This window comes from Vombatus ursinus, unplaced genomic scaffold (genome assembly GCF_900497805.2).
Source record: "Vombatus ursinus unplaced genomic scaffold, bare-nosed wombat genome assembly UNPS02014877.1, whole genome shotgun sequence".
NCBI lineage: Eukaryota > Metazoa > Chordata > Mammalia > Diprotodontia > Vombatidae > Vombatus > Vombatus ursinus.
This window is the reverse complement of record NW_020954655.1, coordinates 2,558,834-2,573,153: the sequence shown is the minus strand read 5'-3', so window position 1 is coordinate 2,573,153 and position 14,320 is coordinate 2,558,834. Positions and strand designations below refer to the sequence as shown.

Here is a 14,320-nt window from a genome sequence, read left to right as displayed (position 1 = left end):
GTGCTTCACTACTCTATTTCTAAGTCAGTACCAGATTGTTTTGATGATTACTGTTTTATAATCCAGTGTGAGATCTAGTATGGCTAGGCTACCTTTCTTCACATTTATTTTCATTATTTCCCTTGATATTCTTGACCCTTCTTCAGTCTTGATGTGTTTTTCACACGCTACAAGATTTTACAAAGAACACTATTAGTCATTCAACAATCACTTCTACTAGCTAGCTCTTTCAGTAACCCTGAATATAGTTTTTCTGGGCCAGGTGATTTGAACTCATTATGGCTAATTAAGTTTTCTCTTGCTTTGTCTTTTCTTGGATTTCATTTTTCTTTAACACATTTTAGTTCTGTAGTAAAAAAGAAAAAAGTGATTTTTTTCTGAATTTTTCAAACAAAAAAGAGATGAAAATTTTCATATGTAGAATAGAAAAGAAAATTATATATAAAACTATGAATTTATTGTATTCAGCTTGCTTTTTAAAAAGTAAATTAAATTCATTATGTAACTTTCAGAGTTGCCCTTGCTTGTCTGTCTTTTTTTTTTTTTTATGTTCTCTCTGCATTTAAGCAAATCATTCAGTGACCCAGTTTTCTTTGGGTGGGGGGGGGTTGCGGTGCATTGTGCAACATTACAGTTAGCTTCCCTCTCCAAGTCCCGATGAAAAAAGTAAAAGCATATTCCTTGTAAGAAATGAACGTACTTAAATGAAACAGATCTACATGTTTGCCATGTCCAAAAATATATGTCTCATTCTTGTACCTTGAGTCCAAAGTTATTTTCTTTATGGCATCATAACTCTTTAAGTTGTTTTCCTGATTTTATTCACTTCACCTTGCATCAGACTATACAAGTCTTCTCAGGTCAAGTCAGTCAACATTTAAACACTTACTCAGTGCCAAGCACTCTGCAAAGCACTGAGGACACAAAGAAAGACGAAACAGGTGCTCTTTCTCAGAGATCTCACACTCTGAAACTGCTTCTGTTGTTATTTCTCAGATTCTCTTTGAGAGAAAAAACACAGAAGTAAAATGATCTTTGTGTACATACACTTTTCTTTTTTTTTTTTTAAAAAAAAAGTCTTTTCCCTTCAAACAAGGGTTCTTAACTTTTTTGGGTGTTGTGTACCCCTTTGGTAATCTGATGAAACCTATGGACTCTTGAAAATAATGTTTTTCAATGCGTAAAATACATAGGATTATAATGGAAACAAATTATGTTGAGATACCTTTAAAAATATTTTTATAAACCAAATTTACGGACTCCAGGTTAAGAACCCCCCCATCTTAAAAGTAAAGTGATATGTGGTTACTTGAAGAGCATAAAATTTTATTAAAACTTCTTGCTTATAAAATTGCTATGCTTGTTAGTTTTACAAATGTGAAAATTCAGAAAAATTCAGGTAGGGCTTTTCCTTTTTTGTACTGTGTTCAGTTTCTGGGGAGATACCAAAGAAAATCTTCAGGGCATATATGGTTCTATTTCTTTTGCTTTTTGTATTTGTTTTCTTGACCTTTATATTCCCCTTAGGGGAAGCAGATAAACCTGATCTTTTGATGGTGGTAGCTACCATCAAGCTCTTTTGAGAGTGTGTGTTGTTCCTGGAGTTGAGGCTGGCTATTTGGTGCTCATTTGAAGACATTTTTCACAGATCCCTCTCTCATTTACTTAATTTCAAAAAGAAATTTGGCATGAAAATTATTTCAGTATTACTAGTAGCCTTGCCTTGTAGTGTGTGTTTCAGGTTGTTGTTTTAAGGTAATCACTAATGTGCTAATGTACTAATTTCTAGGCAGCAGAAAACAATGAAGAAGAATTCAGTACTTCTAAGCAAGAAAGAAAAAAGAAAGGACAGAAGGGTAAAAAACAGAGTTTGGATGATGATAGTGAAGAAGCAGAGGAGAAAGAGTCAAAATCAAAAAAGACCTCCAGAACAAGAATAGAACCACTTTCTGGAAGTGAAGATGATAATTTTGATAAACTTTCTAAGAAGGGTAAAGGGAAAACTCAGAAATCAAATAAAAAAGCAGATGGTTCAGAAGAGGATGAAGAGAGCGTTAAAAAAGGTAAAGCCCGGACCAGAGCAGATTCATCAGGTGGGAGTGGTGATGACTCTGATGACTTCTCTCAGTCTAGAAAAGCACAGAAAAAGAATCAGAAAATCAAATCAGCTCTTCATGTTGAAAGTGGGAATGAAGATGATGACTCTTCTTTCAAAATAAAAACAGTGGCACAAAAGAAAGCAGAAAAAAAAGAACGAGAACGAAAAAAGAGAGATGAAGAAAAGGCAAAATTGAGAAAATTGAAAGAAAAAGAAGAGTCTGAAAGTGGTAAAAAAGAACACACAAAGCAGAAAGAAACTCAGAAGAAACCAGAGGAAGATGCTTTAAAATCCAGAGTGGGTCTTGATGCTGGAGCAGCTCCTACCTCAGAAGAAAAGGGAGATACTCTCACAACTACAGAAGGTTGGTGATTTTAGGAAAGAAAGAAAAGTACAGTTGGTATTTTGTGTGTACTCCATATAGATTTTGATTTTACCAGTGATTTACATACGCAGACAATTCTGTGGTTGGACCAGTTATTTGCAAATAGCCTTTAGAAAATTTTTTTTCTTTCGCAGGAAACCCTCATTCTTGGTTTTTTCTGCTGAGTATTTGGTTATGTATTGATTATTTTTTAAAGTCTAATCTTGAGTTTATAGATTTATCTAAAGTGATCACACTTAGAAATTTATTATTGGGAGCATAGGCTAAAAAATGCTGCCTCTTTTGGTAATTACATTTTATTTTTTTCAAATAACAAGCATTTTTTTTTCTTCCTTCCTAACTCCCCCCCCCGAAAAGAAAAATAAAAAGAAAACCCTTGTAACAAATGTTCATAGTGAACAGTTCCTTTATTGCCTGTGTCCAAAAATGTGAATCTTGTTATGTTATTTTAGTATGAATTATTCTCATAGTTCTGTTTGTTTCACTCTGCATCTATTCATATAGGTCTTCAGTTTCTCTGAAACTGTCTCTTTCATTATTTCTTCCAGCACAGTCATTATATCCATATGCCACAATTTGTTAAGGTGTTCCCCCTCTAGTTTCTAGTTCTTTGCCACTACAAAAGAGCTGCTGGATTTTCATATATCTGGGATCTTTTTTTTTCCCCCATCTCTTTAGGGTTGGGGCTGTATAGCTATAGGGTATAGGCTAGTAATATCATGGCAAGTTCACAGGAAAAGCACAGGTGAGTAATTTTTTGGGCATCATTCCATATTGCTTTATATAACTGCTGTAGCAATTCATAGCTCTACCACCAGTGCACTCACTGGTCTGTTTTCTTGTAATCCCTTCAATGTTTTTCATTTTCCTTTTTTTTTTTTTTCAGAATTTGTCTATATCAGAGGTGAGGTAGAACCTCAGAATTGTTTTAATTTGCATTCCTCTAATTATCAGGGATGTGGAACATTTTATCTGTCCATAGATAGCTTGTTTTTTTTTTTGTTTGTTTGTTTGAGAATTTCCTGTTCATATCTTTTGACCTTTTCTTTGGTAAGTGCTTTGAGATTTATGAAACTTTCCCCACAACAATCTGTAAGGTAGATATGGTGAGTTATTATTAGCATTTCTATTTTACAGATAAGGAATGGAGGCTCAGCGAGGTTAAGTAACTTCCCCAGACTTAAACAGCTGGAAAAGTCCCTTGAGCTTAAAAACTACAGGAGAACATTGGTTTCTGGATGCTCTTTCAGTTACTGGGTGCTGCCTCTTTTTCTAGAGAACCAACTCACAAGCACATGTTCTTCCCTCCCGGAAAACCCCAAGTTGTCTCCCCCCCGCCAATCTTTCTCTCTCTCTTTCAGTAATACTTTATGCTATCTTCTGATAGTGAGTTCTTGCAAATCAGAGTTTTAAAGTTTTTAAAATCTCAAAAAAATTTATGACCATTAAGTATAAGTTATCTTTATATTCTTAATGACATTAAAACCATAATATTGAGTATTACTGTAACTAAATTTGACTTAGTAACAGTTTATTTATGCCATTTTCAGTGCACAAAATATAACTTTTCATTCATTCATTCTAAGTCTCCATTAGGATTCTTTGTATATTGGTTCTTTTCTAATTAACTTTTCCTTTTGTATGATTGTTGGTGGTGTGTACTCTGTTCTTTTATTTTAGTTTTTTTACTTTGCCTTATTTCACAAAGAAGTTTGCTGATTTCTTTATATAACATATATTTCTCAGTCTTAATTTGATTATGTATCATTATATTAATGTACTACAATTTAATCATTCTATTTTTGGCCATTTAGGTTTCTCCTGAATATTTTTTGTTTGTTTTTTTTGGCATTTATAAAATAAGCTGCTTTGAAAAAATTTTGAACAGATAGCTTATTTAAAAATAAAATATTCAGAGCTTATTTTCAACAATAGAATTGTTGACTTTAAAGATATGATTATTTTTGTCACTTTGACTAGATAGTACATTAAATGTTGAAGGGAAAACAATGAATATGTGCTATAAATGTACATATTTGAAGACAACTAATTTTATTTTCACTAGTAAATAAGAAAGACCTTTGGAATTTATGTTTAGAGTTTCTGTTGGAATTAACAGCTTTTTTTCTCTTTTCTATTAGCTGATGATAATGAAAGTGACAAAAAGAAGAAAGATAAGAAAAAAAAGAAAGAAAAGGAGGAGAAAGAAAAGGAGAAAGAAAAGAAAAAAGGTCCTAGCAAAGCCACTGTTAAAGCTATGCAGGAAGCCCTTGCTAAACTTAAAGAAGAAGAAGAAAGACAGAAGAGAGAAGAGGAGGAACGCATCCGACGACTTGAAGAATTAGAAGCCAAGCGTAAGGAAGAGGTGTGTGTAGTCACTTAGGTCTTATTTCTTTAACTCTTAATGAAGTAATTAATTTTGATTTTGTATGATTTCTTAATACCTATTTTTCTTATTCAAAAAACATCTCTTAAATTTATACTATCTTTAAAAATTCTGTGACATAATTTTCATAGTTGACTTAACGACTTAAAAAAACTTCATGACTGATAAAATCAAGAAGTATGTTGTCTCCCCTCCTCTGTGGAAGTTAACATAAAAATTGCTTATATCAAAGCAAATGGTTGCCATTTGATAGTTTTTTCACATTTTAGAATCTTTGCTTATGAATATTTATGTATGCTCTTTAAGATAGTTTAATTCAGAATCCTTTCGCATGTTACTAGGTCATTCCTGTGAGAAAGAGCACACTGGATTTGCAGTCAGAAAATGGGTTTAACCATGACTTGTAGCAATCTAATACACTGGATAGAAAGCAGGACTTGTCTTTTGGAAAACCTAATTCCACCTTTCTACATCCTTAGCCATACACACACACGCACGCACGCACACACTCTGAATAACCTCTTTGTCTCTCTTGCCATCTATTTTATGGGACTAATGATGCCTTTAGGACTTAGCATGTTAGGACTCAGATGAGATGTTGTGTGAAAATTGATTTTCAGAATTTAAAGGCTCTGTATAAAGTGTTAGTCATAGAAATTGTTTAGTGCTGATGGTGATGCTGTGGAGTAACTTTGCCTCTTGGATCTTTAGTTCCTTCATCTGTAAAATGAGAGGGTTAGGTTAGCTCTACCATGCTGAGTTTAAACTCTTTCTGGTTTACACCAGTATGTTTTGATAATGTTTAAATATGATTTAATGGCAGATTCTTCTGTTTTCATAAGACATTTAGAACTGGAAAGAATCTTAGAGGTTATCTTATCCAACTCCCAACATTTCGCCAGTGAGAAAACAGGACCTCTTGTTGAGTGACCTGACTTAACTCTCATAATCAGTGCTAGGCAGGATGGAAGCATACAGTATTCTGATGTTAGACCAAGATTCTTTTATTATTTTTTTAATATCAATACTTCTCTTACATCATTTGTTATAGGAACGATTAGAGCAAGAAAAAAGAGAAAGAAGGAAGCAAAAAGAAAAAGAAAGAAAAGAACGCTTGAAAAAGGAAGGCAAACTTTTAACGAAATCTCAGAGAGAAGCCAGAGCTAGAGCTGAGGCTACTCTTAAACTTCTCCAAGCTCAGGGTAAGTAATAGCATATGCCCAGCTCAGCTGGTGAATTCTGCGAAGATGTTTAGATGTGTTTTGGGGTTTGAAAAAGATAATGTTCCTGAAAGCACTTTGAAAAATTCCAAACACTAAAAAAGTAATGGTGGTGGTAGTCATGTTATTCCTTAGAATGACACTTCTTTTCCAGACTACTATCCAAAAATTGATTAGAAGTCAAAAGTTAAAGTATTACGAAACTGAATTGATGATTGAAAGCAAAACAAAGTATTGTATTTCTCTTTGAGTTCCTATTCCCTTAATTTACCAAGTATTTCATTAAGAATATATCTTTGCACTATACTATTCTGTGCTGTGGAGGATATGGTGGAACAGAATACAGTTGCTATCTTGAAAGAGCTTACAGGGTTACTTTTGGAAGGTAAAATATACTAAAATGGCATGCTAGAGAATTTTTTTTTCAAATAAGCATTTATTAAATGCCTGTAGTGTTCAGACTATTGTTAATTTCCAGTTATGATATTGGATTTATCTGAGATGGCGTTTACCCTTTTGTAACCTAAATTGCACAGAATTGTATCGGTGTACTATAGAATTGCCAAACGGTATGCTGTGTGAGGCAGGAGAAAGGTCTTCTACCAGACATGTTAGGAAGCAGGCAAGGTTTCATCATGGAGTAAAGAATCTGTTTTACTTGGGTTTTAAAGAGTAAGTATGGCTTATGCTAGTGAGAATGGGGGTTGAGGTGAATTCCAGTTCAGTTGAAGAAACTGAAACCTAGAGAGGGAAAGTAGCTTCCTTACTGTCCCAGAGATTCTAAATAACCAAGCCTGCACTCACAACAGAGTGATCTCTCCACTGTAGTACCACAGGAATCTTTGTGCAGTAGATACAGTGTGTAAATAGAAGATTATTTGATTTATACTTAATATGCAAGTGCACCAGGAATTTAAAAAAGGATCATTGAAGGGAAAAGGGAGAAGGCTTCACAATTTGTTTTCGCGGTTACCTTTTTTAAAGTATTAAAGCCTTCAACCCTGATAGTCACAGTCTGACATTATAGATAGCAATTTACACCTTTAGTCTTCCTCTTCTCTGCAGAAAGAATATGATTCATATTTTATCCTTAGCAGCCAAGATAAGATAGCTTTTAGTGTTGTCGTTTATCTGACTTTATACATTGGCTTGATTTTCTTTGTTATGTATCATCAATTCAGTCAAATCTTCCTGTGTTTCTCCAATTTCCTCATGTTATTACTTCTTTAGAGCAAATGATAGTCCATTAAATTAATATAATGTCATTTATTCAGCCTTTCCCCAAATAGTAGTCACTGACTTTGTTTCCATCTCAATGTGAGAGAATTATTTAAAGCTCTGACTCCTTACTAATCTTCCATACTTCAAAGAAAGTAACTTGAATTATTTGACAGCTTTTTTTCATGCTTTCCTGTTTATAGGTCATTTTTGACACTGGTAATGTTTACTGTCTCTAATTTAACTAGAACCATCAGTTTGCTTTCTTTAAGTGAGAAGTGCATTTAAAATTTGCAAACAAAATCCTTGTTACTGAAAACTATGAACATATAAAAATCTTTTGGCTTATTTAATACCATTTGTCATTCAAAATTTTCATTATAATCTTAACTATTTTACTCTTGCTGTCCTAGTCACTGGACAGAAACCTGTTGATAATGATAGAGGACAGGGGAAGTTCAGTAGTTTGTTTCTGTGATTTTTTAAAAAAAATTATTTTTTTCTTTCATTACATTCAAATACACTAATATTTCATGCCATATCTGTTTTTCTCTCAAAGGCAATAGCTTGAATAGAAATTAATTAACTAATGTGAATTATCTAGATTATGGTACAGCTTATTTTTTGGTACCATATATAATTAGGAGTTCTTTTTTGTAGGCTAGCCTGTCAGCATCATTACAAATTTCAGTCTGTAGATTCGGATTTGTGTTAAGCCAGTGACTTGACATTTAAGCCTTGAGTTAATCATTTTTATCTGCTTTATTTCTGTAGCTTAGATGTGATCATACTAGGATTGCTATGACAAACAAATTACCTTGCCTCCAGACCTAGGCCTGCCTTCAGACATATGGTGGCTATTTGCCCACATCAGTATCAGAAAACACAAAAGTGGGCAGAGTTAGTTATCTTTTCAAGAATTGGGCAGCGACGGGGCAAGGAGCCTTGCAGCAGCAGTGACCTTGATGAAGGCATGCATCACTTTCGCAACTACATGCTGACCAAGGAAGAATCATAGGATTCTTATGCTTGTTTTACCTCAGCTTGTTTTCCAGTGTGTTGTGTAACAATTTTGTGAAACTAAACAGGGTCTAGACCAAGTTAATAGAGTTCTATATTGCAAACGATTTTTTAGATTTTAGAAACTAGACAATGTGTAAACTTTCACTTTGCTACTTATCAACTTGATATTGTTTAAATTGACTCTAGCTGGAAGAGACCTTTGAGGCCCATCTAGCCCAAATTCTTCTTTTTACAAATGAGGAAACTAAGACCTAGAGAGTTTAAGTTACTAACCCAGGTCATAGTGACTCTAAATCCAGTGTTGATTTCGATTGTGCCCTGCTGTCTCTCATTCCAGAAGAGACTTATCACAACAAAGTGCTTTTAAAAATTACAGAATTTTTAAAATTGTGAGTGTTCATGTGATAGCATAATAGTGGAATTATAGAATTTTGTTGTGGTTTGTTTGATTTTAGGGTTAAAATATTAGGGCCGAGGAGACTGTTGTGGATGTTAGCAAAGGATGAGATGGTAAATGTGGAAGCAGCGATGTGGTGACTGGGTAACTGTAGGCCACAGGACAGAGTTAGCCATATTTCTTTCAAAACCCTATGAACTATTCTGGACTTTAAGGAGAGTGGGCATACTGATCCATCCTGCAAAGCAGAGGAGAAATGAAAAAAAAATTAGTTATTAATTAATAGACATTACTGGGCTTGCCCTTTTTTCTACTTGGTATCTTGTATAGTTGAGTCTTTCTCAGCTCTTTATTTTCTCTGCCACAATCCCTGTGTTGCTTTTCACTTTTAATGGGTGCAAGTGCTTCAGGATGAGAAAAATTGTGAAATTGATTTTAGTCCAAAGTGAGAAGTATATGTAATTTCTTTCCTACTGATTTTCTTCTTCAGAAAATACAAGTATTCTAGACTTTCTTATTTTGAGTGGTTTAAAATGAAGAGGTAAGATGTTGGCTTGCCATTTTTATTGTAGCCCAGGAGTGAGTCCTACTGGATTGGAGAGGCAGTAAATAGTCTAGGGCGCAGAACTTGTTCTGTAAAGTTTGAGTTCAGTCAAAGGGCTGCACTTGAGGACCTCTCCAGAGGGCCACTTGTTGCCTCCAGGCAGCAGGTTCCCTACCCCTGGTAGAGTGCTGATTCTGAGTCAGGAAATCTTGAGTTCAAGTTCCACGTTTGACACTAGCTTGGTGACCAAAGGCCTATCTCTTAGCTTCTTTGAATCTCCTTTCCCTGAACTCTAAATTAGTTTAAAAAATAAAATTTAAAAAAGTAATCTGTACATTTAAATGTACTATATAAAAACATTTATCAATTTGATTGTAAAATGTAGCAGTTGATGTAGTAGCATCTGAGGTCATTTCTACATTTAGAGTGATGATCCTAATAAACTGGTCATCAGATTTTTTGTTTATTATATAATATTCTGCTTTCCGTTCTGGATTATAAAATTAATAGAAATTTAATTGCTTTTATATTATGGTGATAAAAGTCTTTATGATTTGTGTGGAAGATGATTTGATTAATTTGGGTTTGTTTGTGGATGGGAAATACGTACCTTTGATTTCATTGGTGTAAAGAACTCTCAGTGTGGGAAAAAAAGGCTTTCCCTGATACGGTAGACCACATAATAATAATAACCTATAATCTTAGAGAATTGCCTAAGGCACTGAGAGGGTAAGTGATTTGCCTCAGGTCACATATCTAATATGCCTTTGATACAACTGGGTGTAAGTGTCCCCTTCTCTAAGGCCAGTCTCCTACTCCATTTAGAATATTAACTTTTAAAATTATTTTGGTAAGCAAAGTAGTTTTTGTCCTTCATATTTATAGGGATTTTTAAAAAATTTAATTTAATAATTTTTATTGTTTGCTGGAGATCATACTAAGCAGATAAATAAAATGGATGATACAGAATCAGATAAAATTTGTCTAGACATTGATGTGCCCCTGTTGATGAACTTTATCATTGGTAGTATTTTACCTTGTATCTCCAAGATTTACTCTACTCCCCATGAATGCCCACAGATTTGTCAAGTTGTGTACTCACCAGATAGAAATCATTTGGTATATAGCAACACATCCCACCATCTTTCTGTTTGTTATAATGAGCTTTGAACTCTGAACTCAGGTTTGTTTCAATGTAGCATCCAGACCCCCTAACTGCATCACCGGTGACACATCATCCCTGAAAGCAGTTAAATAAAGCATTGTAAAGTTGTGATAACAAGTGATGGTCATGGAGCTTTACCTATTAGGAGCTATTTTTTGTTAAAAAGAAAGGGTGGGTATATACTTCAGGTTAGCACCAATATTACTCCATATCTGATCTGAACTTTGTTTAGGTTGAAAGTTGTCTTAATTTAGATAGTATTAGTGATTATCTATAAATGCTGGTTGGACTAAAGTGACTTGATCAGTTATAGCCTGACCAGCAGTGAGTCATTTTCCTCCCAAAGTCCTCATGGACTTTTAATTTTTTCCATCTTTCACCATTTTTGTCAGTTTTGATTTGCATTTTTCTGATTAAGTACTTTGAACCTTTTAAGATGATGTTGAATAAATTTAATGTTATACTAATTATTTTCCTAATATTCAACCATTCCTTGCATAGAAATTCAACTTTATTTTAATGAATTACTCTTTGTATCTATTGCTGTAATCTCTTTGCCAGGATTTTATTTAATATTTATGCTTCAGTGGTCATTGGTTCTCTACAAACCTGCCTTTTCCACACTTATTGCACATGCTTTTCACCAGGATCTCTGTGTTCTTTCTGTCTAAACTGCTCTGCTGTTCATCTTGCTCTCGTTCTCTCTCCCTCCATCCTAATCTCTCCCTTTCTCCCTCTTTCCCTGTCTTCTCTCTCACTCAAAGCTTTCTTAAAACTTGTATTGTTTTTGCACTGCTCCTTGTTATTTCGTGAAGTGATACTGTTCCTAATGTTTTATCAGGTTCCTTAGGGATTTTTAAAATGAGTTTACATTCTAATCATGTCCTTGAAGGTCATGTCTTCCACTGGCAAGTATATCTAGTGTTACCTAAGGCCAATTTTTGAGGCTCTTTTGGTCTTCATTCAATGGTAATTTGTCAACATTTACCAAACTCCACTCTCCCTTTCCCCATTTGTTTTGGAACCAACAGCCCTCCCCACCTTTTTTTGTTAAATTTGGTTTTGAGCTCTTTATTTTTATCAAGTTAACTAAATGGTTTATCAGTTTTTTTTAAAAAAAACAAAACTTTGTTCATTGGTTTTAAATTTTTTGAGTCTGTTTATCTTGACTATAAATATCAAGGTTTGTTATGCTTCTTTTAGGATTACTCATTTGTTGTTTTTCTCTTTTTAATTGCTTGCTGAGTTTGTTAATTCTCTTGTTAATATAAGTGGTCAGGGGTATAGTTTCCCTTTAAGGCCATTTTAGCTATATATCATAAATTTTGGTATGTTGTCTCATCTTCATTCTTCTTTAATATAGTTTTTTTAATTGTTTGTATGGTTTGGGTTTTGACTCATTATTTAGGATGTCATTTCTATCCTCCATTTAGATCTGCCTTTTTTTTTTTTTTGGTTTGTATTTCCTTTATTGATTGTAATTTTCATTGCTTTGTGTTATATTTCATTATGCCAATTAACATTCTAGAGTGTAGCCCTTTTTCACTTCTACAATAACTGGCATAGTGAGGGAGAGGAGCTACTTGCTAAGAATAATGCAATTTTTAGGTTTTTGATAAACATTACTTCAATGATTGGTACTCTAAATGTGGTATCTTTGTTCAGTAACTGATGAATGGGCATATTAGTGGAATATTTCAATTCTATCAGTCTTGACGTTCTTCCCATAAATAAAATGAGAAGACAAAAGTAGTTACTAGAAGGATGCAGGTTCTCTTTATAAAAGCAATAGTGTATACAGAGGCAAGAGGAAATACCATTTCATGACAGTGAGTTACCCAGTGCTTACGGACAGGTATTTGTATTTGTAAAAATACCATCCTCAAAATAATTGCAGCTTATATATTAACATCTGTAGCAGAAGATGAAGAGCTAAAGAAATTATATAAGGAACTCAATAAGATCCAAATTAAATAGATGTCAACTTTGATTCTCAGTAAGAACAGTAAAAAATATTGTAAAATGTGGTTTGAGAACAATCGGGAGAAGCCAAAGAGTCAGAGGTTATAGAAGCCCAACAGTTACACTTAATATCATCTTCAAAAAAATAGAGGGTGCTAGATATGAATGTCAAATAATATCACAAGAAGTGAAATTGACTGTATTTTAATAAGAAATGCCTCATTACTGATATGCGAGCCATTTCTGGATCGGTTGTCTTCACATTCATACTTCTAATTTGTTTTAGAAGTAAGATAACAAAACAAAACAAACCTAGAAGAAAGAAAAATATAGTATACAATGAACAGAGTTTCACCTTAAACTTTATTACAAGTTTTTGATGTCCCCAAAAAAAGGAAATGGAGGAAAGGACATGGATGCCAATTATAACAGTTTCATGAAGAAGTTTGCTAAATTTTGAAAAATTATTATTATATGAAGACCAAAAAGAACCTCAAAAATTGGCCTTAGTCAGGAAACACTTGATATACTTGCCAGCGGGACACTTGACTTCCAAGGGCATGATTAGAATGTAAACTCATTTATAAAATCTTATGGAGCCTGGTAAAAAATGAGGAGCAGTATCACTTCATGTAATAAAAAGGAGCAGTGCAAAAGCAATACAAGTTTGAAGAAAGCTTTGAGTGAAACCATCCTGGTTACAGTGTGATACTTTGGGAAAAAGCATTGGATCTTGAGTCAAATTTAGGTCAGATTTATACAGATGTAGTCTGTATTGGGGGTAACTCCCAGTACTTTGGGGAATTGATTCTCAAGGTGTCTGAAGGAAGGGAAGGAATCACCAGTATGGAGGGGAAATCTTAAAAAGGTGACTGAATGAATATCAGTTAACTACTGATTGATACAAATTTTCATTCCTATTTGTATCAAAAAATTTTACGAACTAATTGCTTCTTTGATGAGGTTATTGAGAGTTAACAGACAGGCTTTCACAAGTGATGTTTCATGGTAGACCATATCTTGACCGTTACACTATTGAATGAACGTTGTAGAAAATCTAGGATTCCACTGTCTTGTTAGCTGACTCTTAAAAAAACAAAAAACAAAACTGATTCAGTAGAGCAAAACCTTGCTTTCAAAACTCTCTAACAACAGTGTTGTTCATGACTGTGTCAAAGTAATATAAGATTCCTTTAAAGATATATCTTTGCTATGATGAGATGCATAAAATGGAGATGTAATCACCAAAAGTGTTTCTCACTGTCATGCAGCAGTCTACAACAGACATGTAAGTCAAAAAAGGATCCTCCTAGTTGTGCAGTTGTCCTCCAGATGTTCTTGTTTGTATGACATTGTTCTTATTGCATCAAGCTTCAGTACTTTGTAGAGCTTTCCAGATGAGATCCATAGTTATTCAAAAGTTTGCTGTCATTGTCTAACCCAGTAGATGAAGAAAGACCAGTATTCAAATGGATAGGTAGTTGGATGTACAACCTTGTAGTTCATTGAGGGACTGGGTTCCAAATCATGGGAACAACACAGCAGGGAGAAGCAGAATATACTAGGCAAAAAGAAAATACACCTAAAGTTGTGCTGTTCTTGTGCTGAAGGCACCTACTTCAGCCACTTTTCCTGGTCCATTGGAACAAGTTGTTTTCATCTACCCATTATGCCTGCGGAAATCTTCAGAAGCTTAGAGTCATGGGAATAGCACCACAGGAAGAAGTATACTAGACAAAAAGAAGATAAGCCTAAAATTGTTCTGTTCTTTTTTCTTTTAAAAATTCATTAATTTATTTTTAGTTTTCAACATTCACTTCCACAAGATTCTGAGTTGCAAATTTTCTCCCCAACCCCAAGACAACCTGCATTCTGAATACCCTTTCCCCTAATTTGTCCTCCTTTCTGTCTTTCCCACTTCT

At 34.0% G+C, this 14,320-nt stretch overlaps 1 protein-coding gene across 1 annotated transcript in view; it reads left to right on the top strand.

The window, feature by feature from the left end:
- The window catches only part of EIF5B (eukaryotic translation initiation factor 5B), an 80,620-nt gene that overhangs the window by 36,693 nt on the left and 29,607 nt on the right, over positions 1 to 14,320 (top strand). Inside the window, exons 4-6 of the mRNA XM_027842578.1 lie at positions 1,790 to 2,462; positions 4,625 to 4,848; positions 5,921 to 6,071. Of these exons, the coding sequence (XP_027698379.1) occupies positions 1,790 to 2,462; positions 4,625 to 4,848; positions 5,921 to 6,071 (1,048 nt within the window). The remainder of the gene's footprint in view (positions 1 to 1,789; positions 2,463 to 4,624; positions 4,849 to 5,920; positions 6,072 to 14,320) is intronic.